Here is an 18,580-nt window from a genome sequence, read left to right on the forward strand (position 1 = left end):
CACAGAGTTAGATGGATACAAATTCAAGGAAGTGGTCAATCGGAGAAATAAGTGTGGTGGCAACGAGAGTTGAAGTGCAAGTTGTAGTCAATTGTTCAATTACTAAGGAAAGGCACGGCGCGTATGCTAACTACAAAATGCTCTTGCAGTACAGAGAAGGGAGGGGTATCGACGGCTGCGAGGTTCAGTGAATGCTTTGTGAAACTGGGCTTTGAGATCTGCATGTGACATTGTGTGAAGATGTGCAGAAAGGTATTCAAGGTAGCACAGACAGTGAGAAAGTCAAGTTATGACAAACAGTTGGTTCATTTTGGCAAGCACATGAAATTCTGGGAAGTAGTTTTGTTCCACTCTAATGAAAACTTTAAATTCCATAAAGTGAATTCCTAGCAGGTTTTTCTGTACATGTTCAATTTCACATTAATTATTAGTTTTCTATGTTTTATAGCTAATTTACTTTGGAATTTATTAATCATTATTTCTTATAAAATTGGTTATTAATCAGTATTTGAATATACATGCTATTTGAGCGAAAGAAAATTTGTGAATAATACTAAACAGTAGATGATCCAGAGGACATTTCTATGCATATTTAGAGTGAAGACTGATAATTATCTTTGAATCTCTGACATCTGATTGACCTGCTGAGACTTTGGGCAAATTCTTTTATCAATATCATTTTAAAAACAAAGATAATATCCAACTCACATAGTAGTTATAAAGATGTGATAAGGTAGATATTATGAGATACAGTGAGAATTTAAAAATCAGAAAACAGCATTATATAATGGTTAGGTGTAAATAGAATGGTTAAGATACGAAAACAATTTTTTTTTTCCTGTCTGGGCCCAATTATGAGTCCACCTCACTTCACTAATTTTCAGATTCAGTGAGTCTGTTGGTGGTAGGTGGACTCTAGCTACCATCAGAAAATAGGAGTAAATTCACCTACAGATCCACAGAAAATAATGAGTTGATCATGTGATAAAGGGAAAACAGCCAGAATTTAGAACTTGGAGATATAGGTGTGAAATTTAACTTGCCCCCAAGCCAGTTGATGATGGAGGTATCATTTCATTCCTCTGAAACTCAGTTTTGTTTCTTGAATTTTTAAAATCTGGAGTAAAGAGTTGTCTGCTGATATTTAAAGTGATTTCTAGGTTTTAAAATTCTATGCTAAGCAGCACATTTAGCACAAAACATGAACATCTCTGACAAACAGTGGGAAAAAAATTTAAAAAGCGATCTATTTCTAATTTTCTCCCTGCAATTTAGTTACGTTGTTAGTTACCTGGGATTTGCATTCCTGTGCTTCCGCTGATTTTCTTCTCTTGCCACCCTCTCTGTGCAGAGGCTTACACTCAGCCATTCACACTCTCACCTTGCTCTAGCTTCTTCTGTCAGAAAGAAGAAAGTATTTGAAGAGCCCCCCCTACTTCATTGAGGCCTGAATAGGAATAAGGACATGGACTTGCGGGGGATGGTCTGTAAGGACAATAACCTCTGATGACCCAGGCCTAGACAAGCTTTCTTAAACTTGTGGCTAACTTATTGTGAGACTAGCAAGAGAGATATTTAAATGGGTTCAATGCTTGTTTGGATGAATTATATACCTGAGTTATACAAAGACAATGAGAATATATGTGCATTTGTCTCAGCCCTCATATAGAGAAACCGGCATATTTTCATATCTGCATATCCAAATGCATCCACAGGTAAATATGAACAAATTAGAAGGAGGAGTGCTTTATAATCTCAGAAAACAACTTTCAGAAAGTTAAATTTTCAAATATAAACAATACTATTAACCAAGCAACTTTTGTTATTGCTAAAATAACAAGGATAAATTCACTTGCAAACTTGCTGGAGGAAAGAGTTTTATTTACCTTTTTAATGTGTAATTAAGAAAGTTTTAAAAAACTTGTATTTTGTTAATAATATACACAGAAAAAAAAGAATGGCAAAAAACACAGCAAAGGAGTTTGGTCTATCTATATCTATCTATTGATATATTGATCCATCCATCCATCCATCCATCCATCCATCCATCCATCTGTATAATCTAATTTTCTAATTTAAAATCAATAGTAATTCTTTTTGATTCTGGGACTAGCATTATTTTTTATTTTTAGACATTGCTCAAATTTTATTTTATAATGTAATGTACTTTTATAGTATGAAAACAAAAAAGTACAATGAAATAAGAAACATATTTTGCCCAAAAAACTTTTCTTAGGAACAAACATGTAAATTGGGTGGTGAAGAATGAGCTTGAGTTTGAACTGAACTGGCAGTAGTTTCTTTAAATGTTGGCATCTGTCTTGACATAGTGATGGGATGATTTCCAGTTAAAACCACGGGGTGGTGTGGGTGGGAAGAATGGGTGGGACTACTTTTGGTTTTTACCCAGGAAAAACTTTAATTTATTTAAAGCTGCCAGGGATTAGGACACATTGTCAGACCCTCAGCCTCAGAGCAGGCTTTCCTAACTCAGAAAGGCTTGTCAGAGGAGACTTTTGGGGAAAAAAGTGGTTGTGACGAACCCATTGACTCTGAAACCACCGATTGCTTTATTGTCTATCCTTCTTTGCTAGAAAGGAAAGTTGATCCTCTCTCTCTCTCTCTCTCTTTCTCTCTCTCTCTCTCTCTCTCTCTCTCTCTCTCTCTCTCTCTCTCTCTTTGATACAGAGTCTCGCTCTGTCACCCAGGCTGGAGTGCAGTGGCATGATCTCAGCTCACTGCAACCTCTACCTCCAGAGTTCAAGTGATTCTCCTGCTTTAGCCTCCAGAGTAAGTGGGGTTACAGGTGTGCACCATCATGCCCAGCTAATTTTTTTTTTTTTTTGTATTTTTAGTAAAGATGGGGTTTCACCATGTTGTCTAGGCTGTTCTCAAACTCCTGACCTCAGGTGATCCACTTGCCTTGGCCTCCCAAAGTGCTGGGATTACAGGCGTGAGCCACAGTGCCCGACCTCTCTTCTCTTCTTTCTCCCCTCTTTTATTCTCTTCGGTGATTTTCTCTTCTCTCCTCCCCTCCTTTACTCTCTCCCACATAGCACTTCCTAATTAATTTTCCTCCAGTTCTGCAAGATTGTCCCTGAGAAGGAAATGTGGAAAGGAAAGGCAGTTGTCCAATAATTCATGCAGAAACCTGCTACTGAAGACATTCTTGTTTTTTCTGATGTTGGTTACCTGACCTGTTCACACTGGTTGTGGACACTGATAAAAATGATCAGATGGTGAATTGCTCACAATTCTACTGCATTTTGCCTATGCAGATCCAAATCAGTAGAGATAGAGAAGAAAAGAATTTGCCTCCAAGCAAACATACTCAGTTTTCCCCATGAAAATCAAACTAAATGTTGGCATATGCTTAATTTCTGTTAGGCTGGTTGCCTGATTTTTGTTAAGCTCAGCCTTCTTGTTTAGGCCCAGAGGTATTTGGGAGCACTGAATTTATTTACTTTCATAGCTACCTTAATTTTATTCTATTTCTTTTCTTTTTCTTTTTTTTTTTTTGAGACAGTCTCATTCTGTTGTCCAGGCTGGAGTGCAGTGGCATGATCTCAGCTCAGTGCAACCTCTGCCTCCTGGGTTCAAGTGATTCTTGTGCTTCAGACTCCTGAATAGCTGGGATCACAGGCGTGCACCATCATATCCGGCTAATTTTTGTATTTTCATTAGAGACAGGATTTTGCCACATTGGCCAGGCTGGTTTCATACCTGTGGCCTCAGGTGATCTGCCCACCTCAGCCTCTCAAAGTGCTGAGATTACAGGCATACACCACCACACTCAGCCTAATTTTTGATCCCACAGTACAGATACAGGTCCTGGGCTAGGTGAAGTTGAGTAACTTTGATCTTCATTTTGGATTTTTAAGGGAATTGGGAATGAGCAAGAGCTGAATATCTTTTTTTTTCTTTTTTGGTGAACAATATACTGTCCAACTATGGGCAGGTTCTTCTGAAGAGGAAGCCGATGGAGATTGGATCATGCTTATTGTACACATTTGGGAACTTCTACAAATACCTACAAAGCTTTGGTGATGATTTTTCTCTCTCAGTCTTAGGATGTAGCTAATATTCTTCTCATGCTATTCCTTTATGCCTGGTAGGACTGGTTAACAAGAAGGGGAATAGGTGCAGAGGGGGGAACATTTGCTGAGGATAAATGGTGTGTCAGGAATTGTATTATGTTTTGCAAACTACCTCCTTTCCTTAAAAACTGGTCTTTGCAGCAGATGTTTTAAATTCTACTTTGCTGATGAGAAAACTGATTCAGAGGGTTAATAAGCTTGTCCCAAGTCAGAGATGAAGTGGCCAATTGGGTATTTGAAGTAGTTTGGCCTCTCTCCTAAGCTGTAGGACACGTCACCATGACATGAAACTTCCTTTGCCCAGACCTTTGATACCACCTCTTGTAAGTTCAATGGCAACTGTTGCTTAGACACAAAAAGAAAACAAAAATTTCAAAAAGCAGCTGTCCCTACCTAAGGCTGGTGATGAATCATTTACATCATCTATTTAGTCATTTTGACTGGTTTGCCAATTACTCCCCTAGGTCCATTGGTGGGATGTGACACTAATCTGAATGACCACCTTCTAGACAGGACACTTATACTTTTGCATGATGAAGGGGAGGAATCACAGTCTCTTCTCATTCATTATCCCCTCTTCACAGCCGCTAGGGAAGTACTTCTTGCACAGTAGGTATCCCAAGCATGATTTCTGATGATGACCTTGATGTTGCTGCTAATTCCTTTGCCAGCAAGGATTAAGCTCACCCTTCTCCGTTGCCTCCAGGAAAAGAGTTTTCTCTTATGTTCAGTTATTGCCTCTTTCTATCTTCCAACAAGCAGTAATTGACCCAGATAAGATTTGGATTTTCAAAACCAGCTTCCTGTGCTACCCTTTTTCTTTTCTATAGAACCCAAGAGAAGATGGGAAGCAAAGAAACAATCTTGAAATGCCATATGGGAAGTGTCATTAAAAGCATTTATGTATTATTTTGATCTTTATACTAAAGATTACAGAATCTATGGCTCTGTTTTTTAGTAAATAGCATATCTAGGTTTTTCAGCTTTGACGGGCCATTTAATCTTTCTGTTGCCACAGGGCATGACTAGATTAACTCCTATGTATACTGACACTTTCTTTTGCCTTAGTGGAAAGAGTACTGGAATGGGAGTTTTACTTTTTGAGTTTAGCCTCCATATATTATTCATATTTGCATTCCTGGTGCCAAGGACAATATCGGCCACATCTCAGGCATTTAATAAATGTTTATTGCATGATGTATCATTTGAGATAACCTCACTTGCTCTCTCTGGGCTTCATCTGTATAATGAAGGGATTGGCTTAGGGTTCCTTTCAAGGATTCTGCAATTTTGTAAATTCTTTGTCTTGGCATTTTCAATTCTCTACTCATTTATCTTCGTACCTCTTTGCATAGGCTTTTGGCACAAAAAAAGTGTAGTATTTAACTTTCTTCTAAAATCTGCCTTTATTTTATTTTCCAAACATCTTGTGTCATGCTAATCTTGGCAAAGTTTCATTGTGGATAAAGCTGTTCAGGTTTTGTGTATCTTTGGGTAGTTTTGTCTTAATAAGGGTGACAGGAGAATTATTTTGTTTTCTATCTGCTCCAAGAGGCTCTCTATGTGACTAACTTATTGTCTCCTTTACACATTGAATCTTAGTTTATTTGTTGACTTTTAAACAAGGTGTGCACACAATAGCAAAAATATTTGATAGTGGAAAATAAGGATGAAGGCAAAGTACTTTGTCTTGGTCAATTATGTCATGAGCCTTATTGAACACTCAGGTCTCATTTAAAGTTCTGTAAAGACAGCTAAGGTTTGGATTTCATAAGCAGAGGTCTTTCTTGGTAACTGTATAGAACATAATTTCCACCTACACCAACCACCACTGAAAGTATTACTCACCTTTTATGCTTATGTTTTCACAACTGATTTACAGGGTTGTGATATCTGAGTCCTAGCTCAGTGGATCAGGAAGAAAGAAGCGAAGATATTGGCCACAGTTTTTCTTTCAACCCTCATCAATCCTATTCTTCAAATGACAATGCTGATACGATTTTATATTAGGGTAGCCTCTCTGAGTTCTCATGAATCAGGTAGGTCACATCACTCTTTTTTGCCTCACGTTTGCCCATCTGTAAGATGGGGATGACAATACCCCTCCAAAGAGGGTTTTGTTAAAGGTGAAAGAAAATGCACAGCAAGGACTTCGCAGGGAGCAGGGATTGGGCGGAGGAAGCTGTTAGCAGGTCAGTAAGTAGCTGCTTTTCTTATATCATAATTACTATTATTAAGTTAATTTTGTCCATAATGGTAAAAAGTCCATCACAAGAAGGGCTTTGAGAGATCTGTGTTCTGCCTCTAGTTAACCAGTTTACATAGCTATGATTTCAGAAGTAAGTTGTTCAATGGACGAAACACACTTGGATCAAAAAACGTGGTTCCAATTCGGTTGTAGTAACAAAAACATAAGCGAAATCCCCTCATAAAACTAGTCTTGCAACATGGTTTTTCTTTCCCTATTAAAGAAATATTTTTTTTTCTGAAGGAAGAAGGTATGTTGAAAAAATGAAATGGCTAGAAACAATTACTTTAATCTGCTTATTTTTTGTTTGATCACTGATTTTGTTCTGTCATGGTAATCAACCCAGAAGGAGAGCATTTCTAAAATTCTGCAGTTTTGAATAAGTAAGATGTAAATTGCAGAAAGGTATATAATTACTACAGGGAACACGATCTTATGTCCTATTTCATAGGGTTAATTATTTTCATTTATAACATCTTAGAAATACATATTTAATTGTGAGAGATTAAAAATGCCCATTGTTCTTTCAAATTGTTTGCAGTATTCTTTCATTCTGACTCAATTCCATTGAATATCTACGAGTTGTCACATTTCTAGTAATAACTGTGTCAAGCTGTGCTGACAAAATGTCCCAACATAACTGTTAATAAGCATTATCATTTTAAGCATGAAACAGTTTAGCTAATGATTTATCTCTTATAATGCAGCACTCAGGGCAGCTGTATGATTTGTCTCTTTAGCAAGTCAAGTAATTTCTTTAACAAAATGTTAAGCACAGATGGGCCATAAGCTGTCAGTTAACTATTATTGTGCCTGCATCTGCTTGCTTTCAACGCACTGTTTTATGTATTCAGTCAGTTACTTAGCGGCAGCTCGGTGAAAAGCTGAACCTACTCTGATTGGCAAATAAAATGTTCATTTGTCTCTTCTTCCTATTGTTTTGTTTTGGTAACACATGTCAGCAGCTCAATTACCCAGTTCATTAACAGCTCCCAAAGGACGTGATGGCCAGCCCGTGATAAGAGGGCAATTGTGGCACATATGGTCAATAATGGCCTCTCTCTTGGCAATTGTAAATAAAAGTCACTTGGCCCTTTTCCTTTCACGAGAACTACTGTTTCCCTGTTCCCCTTCAGTGTGCAAATTACCTTTCTGCGCTCCTTGCCCTCCAATCCCAGTAAACTAGAACTTAGCTTACTGCTTTTAGAGACATGGAGCTTTACTATAGATAGCAGCCCTGGCTCTTAATTTTAATTATGGCTGACTTTTAAGCTCTTGGGTGGGGAGAAAGTTCTTATCATGGGAGACTATTCTTAGAACGCTGTTAGCTGATTAATTAGTTAACTAATCAGTTTTCCTAATTGAATAGGGACACATTTTCTTGTGGACTTTCCTCTCTTTTTCTCTTTAAAATACTTTGGTGGTGGTTACCATGGCGTTTTAAAAAGCTATTAAAAACAATTGCAAATAGAAGTCTTCTGCAGGGGACTGTAGGAAAGGGAGATCTCATTCGTGTTGTAAAAGGAATTCTTGTTACACACATATACACACATACCTCAAAATAAGGGGGTTAAGAAGCCACCGGGCTAATTTGGGTCAGTGTTAGGGTTCTCAAGCCAACAACGAATTCCTCCTTCACTTTAAGCCTTTGAAAGGAGTTGCTTAAACAGATACGGATTGGTGGGTATTTTGTGGCTCTTTTAAGCAAAATGTTGCTTGTATGAGTGGTTGAAAAAGACCCAAGCATGATTTTACATAAACATACCAGTGAATACAGCTACTAAAAATAATCACTAGCAGGGCTGCATGAATGAATGAAGGAGAAATAAGTCTTTCTTGTTTGCTGCTGTTGTTAAAAAGGAGGCCTTTTCGATGACCAATGGTCAGGTGGTGGCTTGAGAGAGAACTCCATCCAGAGAAAGTTTTCTCAAGGAAATGTGGATAGAAATCCTGCACACACCTGAAACCCCACATTCTGGAAAGCTTAGGATATTGGGGGGCTTTGGGGATGTGCAGTTCAGCGCTTCAGAGGCAGCTTGCCATGCCGCCAGTCTCTGCTTGTCAGCCCTTATCTTAAATAAACACCCAGTGGTGCATGTTGTGCATTAAAAATAACTCCGGAGCAACGGAGCACACGGCCAGGCCCTCCTGGACTGTCCCCGTGGCCAGCCATATTCATAACCAATCTGTACTCTCCTCCCAGGGCAGCAGGCACTCGGGGAGTTGTTCAGTGTCAGGGTTTATTTGTGCTATTTTGATTAGCCCCAACCTGGCAGGAGCTTATTTTCCTTCTAATGACCTCGTGCTGTGAGACGGCAGGTTCCGAGGGAAGGGCTTGGGTCAGAAGGGAGGGGAATAGCGTTCCTTTTCCCCAGCCAAAAAGTGGGGGACTGCTGGGCAGGAACAAGAGTAGGTAAATGGCTGGAGGGTCTTAATCAGATTTAGTGTTCTTGAAATAACCTTTGCTCAAGAAAATCCAGCATATCCTTAGCAAAAATTCTATTTTTTTTTTCGCACTTTCTAAAGAGTCTTTTGCTGGCACATTTCGGGGAGAAATCATAGAGGGAATAAAAACAAAACAAGACCCCTTTACCTACCCCTCAACCCCACCACTGAATAGACCATTGAACAGGTTATAAACCCTCCCTCCTAGTTTATCAACTAACAATTGTTTATCAAAATAACAATTACTTGGACCTTAGTTCTGGGTTAAGAATTCCAGAAAGTTCAATGTATGGCTTGATAGTTACACAATGTATAGTTCTAGCTGCACGTTAGAATTTTATTTTAAATCTCTGTTTTGTTTTGTTTTTTTGCCCAGCTACATATCTGTTTTCTTTTCTCAACATATATACAATTTTAAAATACTTTAAAAATGACATCGCCTATTACTTCTTAGCTTGTGAATTAATGTGGAAGAGAAGCTTCCAGGTGCTGAAGTCTCTCAACTGGCTTGGATTAACCCCTACTGTGTATCCATTTCAACCTCCCCCCTCCTCCCCTCTTTGAAAAAAAAAAAAAAAAACCACCCCAACCTCCCCTTTCTCATCCACTCCAGCTTTCTTTGTGTCTCCTGCGCCCTGCCAGGCAGGTGTCAGAACCCTGAATGAGGGTAAATGCCCTGCTGATGGATTCCACAGATGGAGCGTGGAAATCGGTAGAATAGGCCTCAGCCACAGGCCATTTCTTGGGATCCAACAAAAGCCTCCAAATAAGTCAACAAAAATCCCAAAGATCACAAAGGGAAAATGTCATTTGTCATTTACTCTGGGTCCACAAGGGAGTATCAGTCTTGCTTCACTCCTCCTGACTTTCACCCGAGTAAACAGGAGAGAGGTCATTCACATCTTTCTCAGCGTAAAAGGGCTACTTCAGATCAGAAAACAGTTAGTTGTCCCATTGTACCCTTCACGTTGAATGGCAAAACTCACAAGCACAGGAGACGTTCTGCAATTAGCCAAGTAGGTGCATCAAACTTCGAGTTGACCTGTTAAAGACCTTCTGGAATATACTTGCGAAATACCCTTAAGTGATCAGACTCGCAGTATAAAAAGGCTTCATGGAGCTCTCAGGCAGGATTCTTATTTTTATCTTGTTCTTTTATCAGTGAAACACAGCTGGGAGTAAAAGTGCTGACAAGTCTAGCTCAGAAAGATTAAAACCGACGAAAAGACCATCGGGTTTGGTATGAGGCCATCTTATAGTAAATAAACTATGACTAGGAAGTTCAGCCTCCAGAGATCCCCTCACCTCCTCCGGTGTCTGTAAATCACATTGTATTATATCTAGGGCAAACATAGAGTTTAAATGGTTGTCATGTTTTGATTCTTTAATTATTCAAATGAAACGTCTTGCTGAGAAGAAAGACAATGTACCAAATTCATGCTTGTGAATTATTTTGTTTCTCCATTTTTTGCCTGTCTCCCATCTCTGAATTATATTTGTCTGAACACCAATAATTATAGAATTCCACATGACTAAATCCCTATAAAATTGAGGCAAGATTTCATGTATAATAGTGTTAACTAGGATGAAATATTTCCCGAGGCTACAGAGGAGGTCACAAGGGGCTAACGGACAAAGACATACTCTCTAATTCTGTAATTCCTTCTTTAATTAAACTTCATGGTTAGCCCGCTGGTGGTAATACTTTTGCCTTCTCCTCCCAGTTTGATTTGTCTCTGAAGGAAGAGTTTGTAATCCTGTGTGGTATGACAGTTGCCCTGTGCTTGATCCTTTCTTTCTTTTTACTGAGAATGTCCATTTTCCTAAGTGTAATCTTGGGAGTTAATGTGAGATCATTAGGATAACTAAAAATTTGGCTCCCGTATCTAACATTAGCTTGAGATCGAACTTTCTTATAAAGCACAGAGTTGAAATACTTCAGTGAGAGGTAATACTTTCCAGTGATCACACTGGAGTTTCTGCCGAATAACCTGAGAATATCCTGATATGTTTCCAGTTATTCCTTCCTGCACTTTTGCTTCAGAAGACCATTTTAGCTCTTGATATATTCTTGTTACATTCATTGTAATACAAAATACCAAAATAAAGCTTTAATAAAGATATAAAATGAATAATCAATTCACCTGCTTCTTATTATTGGTGGGTTCCAGACTGACCCTAGATATCAATGGTCTCTGATGGTTCTCAGTAGAGACTGCAAATGGTCAGATGAACTACTTTGATTTCTTTTTTTTTTTTTTTTTTGAGACGGAGTCTTGCTCTGTCGCCCGGTCTGGAGTGCAGTGGCCGGATCTCAGCTCACTGCAAGCTCCGCCTCCCGGGTTCACGCCATTCTCCTGCCTCAGCCTCCCGAGTAGCTGGGACCACAGGCGCCCGCCACCTCGCCCGGCTAGTTTTTGTATTTTTAGTAGAGACGGAGTTTCACCGTGTTAGCCAGGAGGGTCTCGATCTCCTGACCTCGTGATCCGCCCGTCTCGGCCTCCCAAAGTGCTGGGATACTACTTTGATTTCTTAAATCCATTTAATATCTTGGCAAAGTTGATTTATTTCTTATTGTTGTTTAAAAACTATACCTTGGAAACATAAAGATTTCAATAAGTGTTGGTTGAATTGAATCCACTGGAAAATCATTTGGATTGGTGTATAATATTGATCCAACTCTAATAGTTCTGTGGATTTCATTTTATTCAGGCAGTTTTTGAAAATTTGAGATAAATGGTAGCAATAGTGGCGATTAGCTAAGTGATTGATATTTCAGTTCCTGTTTTTGTTCATTTCTGTTATTCCTCTACAAAAGAATTGTGTGTGTGTGTGTATGCGTGTGTGATAAAAGACTCAACACTCATTTAAGATACTCCAAGCTAGAAGCAAGCCAGCAAGCATGTCCTCTGAAGTCCCATAGACCTGGGTCAAATTCTAGTTTCCTTCTATGTATGACCAGAACAACCTCTTGGAGTCTCAGTTTCCTTTTTCTGTACAGTGGGATAAGTACCTAATTCCTAGGGTGGCTGTGCAGTTAAGCGGGGAAGGGAGAGAAATCTTCATTTTCTTGGAAAGCATTGCTCTAGGGTCATTGGTGACATTGAGTTAAACTAATAGATAAACCAGATAATGGATTGTAAAGGGGTTTTAATAATAGAGTCAAACATTTCTAAATCTGATAACAATATAGATTGGGATAAAATCTGCAATTTATTTTTGCAATTTAAAGCAATGAAGTTTCCATTTAGAATGCTGTGCATGATGTATTGATATGGATTTTCTTATGACATCTATTCTGGAATTTCAAATTTGGGAACAATATCTCTAATAATAAAGCAAATTTTCTTTGTGAAGGCATCTGTAAAATACGATTGAGCAACTTAAGTGTAATTTAAAATATTCCCTTAATATTAAAGTTGTACAGTAGTAATAGTCCAAAGAGTTTACATTGAATTGTTGTATCCTGGCAATTTATTAACTCATTTATGCAACTGTCTTGCTAACACATTTGTGGTTTCCAGATCATAGAATTAGATATTCTATACAGAAAAAAGTTATGATTTCTTTCTATTAAGCTTCCTGAAAGAAAGCCTTGTTTTTACTTTCCATGTAATATTTAGAATTAGATTCTTTGTATCTAGTATCCAATTGATTCTAGTAGTAAAACTGAGTATGTAAAATAGATGAAATCCAACAAAATGAGCCTCCTATGTGCTCTTAAAATGGGATTTAAGTTTTAGATTTGTTCTTTTTTTTTTTTTTTTTTGAGACGGAGTCTCGCTCTGTCGCCCGAGCTGGAGTGCAGTGGCCGGATCTCAGCTCACTGCAAGCTCCGCCTCCCGGGTTCACGCCATTCTCCTGCCTCAGCCTCCCGAGTAGCTGGGACTACAGGCGCCCGCCACCTCGCCCGGCTAGTTTTTTGTATTTTTTAGTAGAGACGGGGTTTCACAGTGTTAGCCAGGATGGTCTCCATCTCCTGACCTCGTGATCCGCCCGTCTCGGCCTCCCAAAGTGCTGGGATTACAGGCTTGAGCCACCGCACCCGGCCTTTAGATTTGTTCTTGCTAAAAACTGGATGATTCTGCCAGGTGGTGTGAGTCTGTAGTCCCAGCTATTTGGGAGGCTGGGGTGGGAAGATTGCTAGAGCCCAGGAGTTTAAGACCAGCCTGGGCAACAAAGCAAGACCCTGTCTCTAAAACAAACAAACAAACAAAAATGAAATGATTCAAATTGAGGTGATCATTGTGAATCAAGGACTGTACAAATAAATTTTATTTCTATTGAATGATATAAGAAATAGTAGTATTTCCATGTTTAGAAATAGCTAGTTTTTCCTAGCTGGCAGATTAATCTTGGGTTGCTGACTTTACATATTTTAAAGCCCACATCCCTTTGGGGTTTACAGATGTGGAAAAGTTAGAATTAACTTGTAAGATTGTGGCTTCATATTGCCCAAAATTATCTGGTTTCTCAAATAAGTTTCCAGCCGAAAAATCAGGCAAATCATTTCCTCAACATCTTCTGAAATTATGCTATATAGTGGTTTTCCCAGTTAGATGCAACCTTTCCATTGCTTTTGTATAAACAGTCTGGAAGTAAGAGTAGTGATTTGTAAGCTTGTTAAACAGAGTTTTATTTTTGGTGGTAACGGCTGTCGTATTGAACTCTTAAATTCTGAGACTTTTTCTTCTTTTAAAGAATCACCAGGCCCTGCTTTCATGGCCTATATTTATACTGAAAGTCAGGATCAAGGGAGCTTTTGCCCTTCTCCTCCACTGGAAGTTTCTGTCCTCCCTGAACTCATCTTAGGATACCTGTATTCCCATTTGACAGGTGTACTGTCCCAAATTCTGAAGCTTTTGCATTACTAGCTATGCTAGTTTTCATCTTTAAAAAAACCCACAATCCTCTGAAAAAATTAGTAATCATTCTTCCAAACAATGCAGGTATACAAATACCTGCTAAACATTCAAAGTGATTGTTGAGGCCTCACAGACTTCCAAAGCCCATCTGAATAGATGTTGGGAGATGTCATAAGAGAAGAATTTCCATTTTAAAAATAAAGATGTAAAACGGTGGCAAATAAATCAGTGTTGGAGCAAATCTGAAATTTGTCCCACACTTGGCACTCATTCAACATGTCCTTATTGAGCTCCTACTGTGTTCTAAGGGTTCCAGCAGTGAACAAGGCAGAGAAGGGCTTTGAGCTCACCCAGTTTATATTCTGGGGGATGTTGATTGTTATGGTGAAACATCATGGTCTTGACCCTCAGGATTAATTCTCGCTGGTGCTTGTAAATCTAACCAGTCTTTTTCTTCAGAAACCAGAGATGATTTTGATTAATTGACCTGACAGTGCATGGCACATCATATTTACTTGAAAGAATTTAATAACCCCAGAGACTCCCAAAGGAAACATGAAAATTTCCACATACTATTATCTTAATGGGATCATAGTAAGAGAATGTGCAAGCAAAGATTTAGGGTTCTCTTGGGCAGAGGAAGCTTTTGGTCAGTCTTTAAATGCTACTGAGTGTTTCACCCGAGTTCACTTTGGAAAGAAAGGCTAGAAACTGGAAGCACTGAAGGAAAATATTTTATGGAAATTTGTTTTCTTATGGAATATATAATTTGTTTCCTAGGGAGCATATTGTTCACAATTTATAAATATATATGTAGGAGTGTCTTTTTCAGTTAATTGTGGCAGATGTATTTTATAGAGTTGAAAATTTTGAGAGTGGCAAGAATTAATCTAGAGTATTCTATAGAGGTGCTTCTCAGTGTTGTCTGGGGTCAGTAGAATCAGCATCAATCACCTGAGAATGTGTTAGACGTGCAAACTCTTGGAGCCCACTTGAGATCTACTGAATCGAAACCATGGACGGGGAGCCACCAGTCTATGTTTTACCAAACCCTCCAGGTGATCCTAATGCTCCAAAAGCTTATGAAACACTGCTCTATGACTCAGCACAAATTATTGCTCATTTAATTTAGCTTACATTTATCAATCATACATGCATATAAGTTGCATTGGAAGCTTTTGGAGTTTATAATGCAATGCATGGCATATTTTTTAGCATGTTAATAGTCCTTTAAAATATTGCCATAGCTAGAGAAAGTCTAGTTTTCTTTCTTTAAGTTAATAGTAAAATATCCTAAGATTTATGTTAAATGAAACAATTTTATATTAAATTAGATACTTGAAAAGTCAAAAATAATATCTAACACACATTAGATGCATTATATATAATAATTCTCTTTTGTTTTATGCACATGTATTTGCTTTCAGGTATATTTTAAAAAATTATCACATACACTATTAATTTACTCTATTGCCTCTTAGTTTCATAATGTTTAGATGTAAATAAAGTATGGAAGTATTAAAATGTTAGAAAACTGAAAATCATATTTATGGGTTCATTTTGGATGTGTACCATTTGGGGCAGTTTAAAATTTCTACTGAAATATAATGAAATTTTAGATTTCTGTAGGGCAGAGTTAAGTTGGAATTTAAGATAAAAGAGAATTAGAAGTATAGGACTTACACATTTTCACATTGCTTCTAGCACCACCTTCATTTCCCCAGGTCCTATCAGCCTGAGGGTGCAAATGAGTTAGCGTAACATTGACATTAACAATCTACAATTTTCTGGATTACTGTCGCATTTGCTGACAGTAACCTCGGCCCCTTCTTTACAGGATCCCTTAGTTATTTGGGAGAATTTTCAGAGCACATTTGGATGTGTTCAAGAGCCAGACTGCTCTGGTTCCCCCTCTAGGCTCAGGGTCTGTGGCCTGATAACCCTTTGACAGACCTTTGCCCACTACACCAGTATCTGGGATCTTGAGAGAGGGCTGCTGTCCCTGCCCAGAGTCCTGGTCTGATGCATTCTCCCTCACACTGCAGAACCCTCTATAGCTGGTGCTACTCTATTACTGTAAGGGTTCACTTTGCTATGGGATCCCTAATGCATTCTTAGCAGAAACAGGGAAAATGCCTGCTCCACCCCTGCTCTCATCAAATTCTGGCCTGAAAAATGAAACCACTCGTGCCCAGGCTTTGCTAGTTGCAGCCACAGATTCAGACCCAGTTCTTACAGGAGTACTAACTGTAATGTATCATTAATGTAATTTCTGTCTAGTTTCCCGGTTCCTGCTTCTCTTGCCCATGTACCAGGCCACTCAATTTTGAAGTTCCCTTCCACATATGAGTACAGGCAAATACACACTAGCTTTGTGTGTGTTAGGCCACCACAGAGAGGCTTCAGGGGCATTTTTGTCTTATGTAGTTGCTCAGGGCCACACACTCAGAATGGCCCTGGGATTGGGTTAATGATTTGTTGTTGCCTTCTTGAAACTTGTTATATTTTTTTTACAAAAGGGACCATATTTTTTTTTTTTTTTTTTTTGCATTGGGTTTCTTAAATAAAGCAACTGTCCTGGACAGATGCCCACCTATTCAGCAGAGTCCCAGACTCTAAACTTTAGTTTAGGGACAGTTCACAAGACAATGCTTGCCTGCTTCTTCTCGAGTCAGTTCTAGAGATTTATATTTTAATAGTATGTGTATTTTCTTTAAAGCATTTCCCCATATCTGGTAATAAGATACTAGATTTAAATATAATTTTTTTTTGTAAGAGCAGTGAAGTCTATAAACATATAGGAATCTGGGAATAGTTTACTGTTACTGGCTTCTTAGGTACTAAGTCAAGTTTGGAATATTTTAAAAAATCACATTGAACAGATTTCCTGGTGTTAAGGGTAGTGAAAATTTATCAGAAACAAAACTCAATGTGATTCATTCATTAGACACGAAGGAAGCACCCATTAAGTAGTAAGCATAGGGCCATACAAATGGAATAAGGCCTGTCCCTATTTTCTAAGAGCTCATAATTGGCCTAGAATGACAGATGCAATGAGCAATTATTTCTGCCTAGGGGGCAGAAAGATAGAGTAGGGGAAGAGATTAAATATTATTTAATGATGCAGGACTGCAGTGGCGGGGGGTGCTTGGTGTCCGTGGAAGACATTGGGAATGCACGGTAGACCAGGATTTAGATTATTATGGGTTGGTTAGACTTATTTTTTGATCCACATTTATTTTACTTTTGGTATAGGGACCACTGTAATGGGGCCTTGCAGTTGGAGAGAGAACTTGGATTCAATCTCAGTTTTATTTTTTTGATTCACATTTTATGATTTTTTTTCTTCTGTGCTTTTAGCCTCAGCACCCCAATCAGATGAAGGCTCTGATATTGACTCTGAACCAGATTTACCACTAAAGAGGAAACAGCGCAGAAGCCGAACCACCTTCACAGCAGAACAGCTGGAGGAACTGGAGCGTGCTTTTGAGAGAACTCATTACCCTGACATTTATACTAGGGAGGAACTGGCTCAGAGGGCAAAGCTCACCGAGGCCCGAGTACAGGTACTGTTGCCCAAACCTCTGTGCCCCACTTCAGTCCAGACAGGAAACAAACAAGCATCTTCTCATCTAAAACATATGTCAACCCCTGCCAAAAATATATTAGGAATGGCCCTTTACTAGGGATGCATATTGTTAAGACTTTGATGATTATTACTGAAGGAATACAACTATATCATTTATGACACACAGAAGTCCACCACTTCACGTGACTTACTGAACATTTCAGGAATCCTTATTGTGCACCAACACTATATGGACTTTGGGGGTGATACACAAGCAAGAGCAAATAAATTTTGAGTGGTTACTCTGTCCCAGGCACTATTTTAAGTGCTTCACATGAATTAACCCATTGAATCATTATTAAAATCCTAGGCGGGTACTATGATTGCTACTCTCCATTTACAAATAAGGAAACTGAGACTTGGACTATATAAGTAACTACCCAAGGTGGCATAGCTGCAAAGTGAGTCTAGAGATAATTGGATCCCATATGCTTCATCTCTGTGACCTTTCAATTGTGAAAATGTGCAAAGGTGCATAACGTGAAATTCCTTCCTTTAAGGATTTTATAATTAAGAAGCATTTCAAGTAATTATGTTACTTAAAGAACATGTTGAATTATCTTTTGAACTCTTAGAGGTGCTCTGAACCTTCTGGAAAGGCTACTTAGATGTAATATATTTCTATCGAGTATAGAATAATGTTTTCATCATTAATGAGGAACTTTCCCCCGGAGTAAAACCGAGTTTGAAAGATGGCAGATATCTTAGGGTATCCTGGAACTCCTCACCACCCTAGAAGTTAAGTTACCTTGTCTGCAGATATTGTGTGTTGTTTCCAGATTCTTAACTTGCAGGCTGGGGACTCAGCAGTGAACTAGTCAGTTGACATGGTCCCTAGATTGATCAACACGTTCATAGATGCAGCTAATTAACTCTCCTATTACAGAATGTTACAGAAATAGCCTCTTCCAGGCTGCAGAGCTCAGTCAGAGAGACTGTTTTCTTCAAACTTCCATATAATCATCATAGTGCTAGGAAAGTTGAGGAATGCTAAGATCAATTAAGTCTCTCAAGGAGCTGCAATCTAAGAAAGGCAAAAAAGTAAACATACAAATAATTTAAAAATAACACAGACGTGATAAGTACAGAAAGAGAAAAAGTGCAATGGGTTGAGGTTTTTTTTTTTAGATGGAGTCTCGCTCAGTCACACAGGCTGGAGTGCAGTGGTGCAACCTCAGCTCACTGCAACCTCTGCCTTCCGAGTTCAAGCGATTCTCCTGCCTCAGCCTCCTGAGTAGCTGGAATTACAGGTGCATTCCACCAGGCCCGGCTAATTTTTGTATTTTTAGTAGAGATG

At 38.7% G+C, this 18,580-nt stretch overlaps 1 protein-coding gene across 1 annotated transcript in view; it reads left to right on the forward strand.

Moving 5' to 3' along the window:
• The window catches only part of PAX3 (paired box 3), a 101,063-nt gene that overhangs the window by 51,020 nt on the left and 31,463 nt on the right, over positions 1–18,580 (forward strand). The window contains exon 5 of the mRNA XM_033230071.1: positions 17,016–17,221. Within this exon, the coding sequence (XP_033085962.1) occupies positions 17,016–17,221 (206 nt within the window). The remainder of the gene's footprint in view (positions 1–17,015; positions 17,222–18,580) is intronic.

This window comes from Trachypithecus francoisi, unplaced genomic scaffold, assembly GCF_009764315.1.
Source record: "Trachypithecus francoisi isolate TF-2019V2 unplaced genomic scaffold, Tfra_2.0 Lachesis_group13, whole genome shotgun sequence".
Lineage (NCBI taxonomy): Eukaryota > Metazoa > Chordata > Mammalia > Primates > Cercopithecidae > Trachypithecus > Trachypithecus francoisi.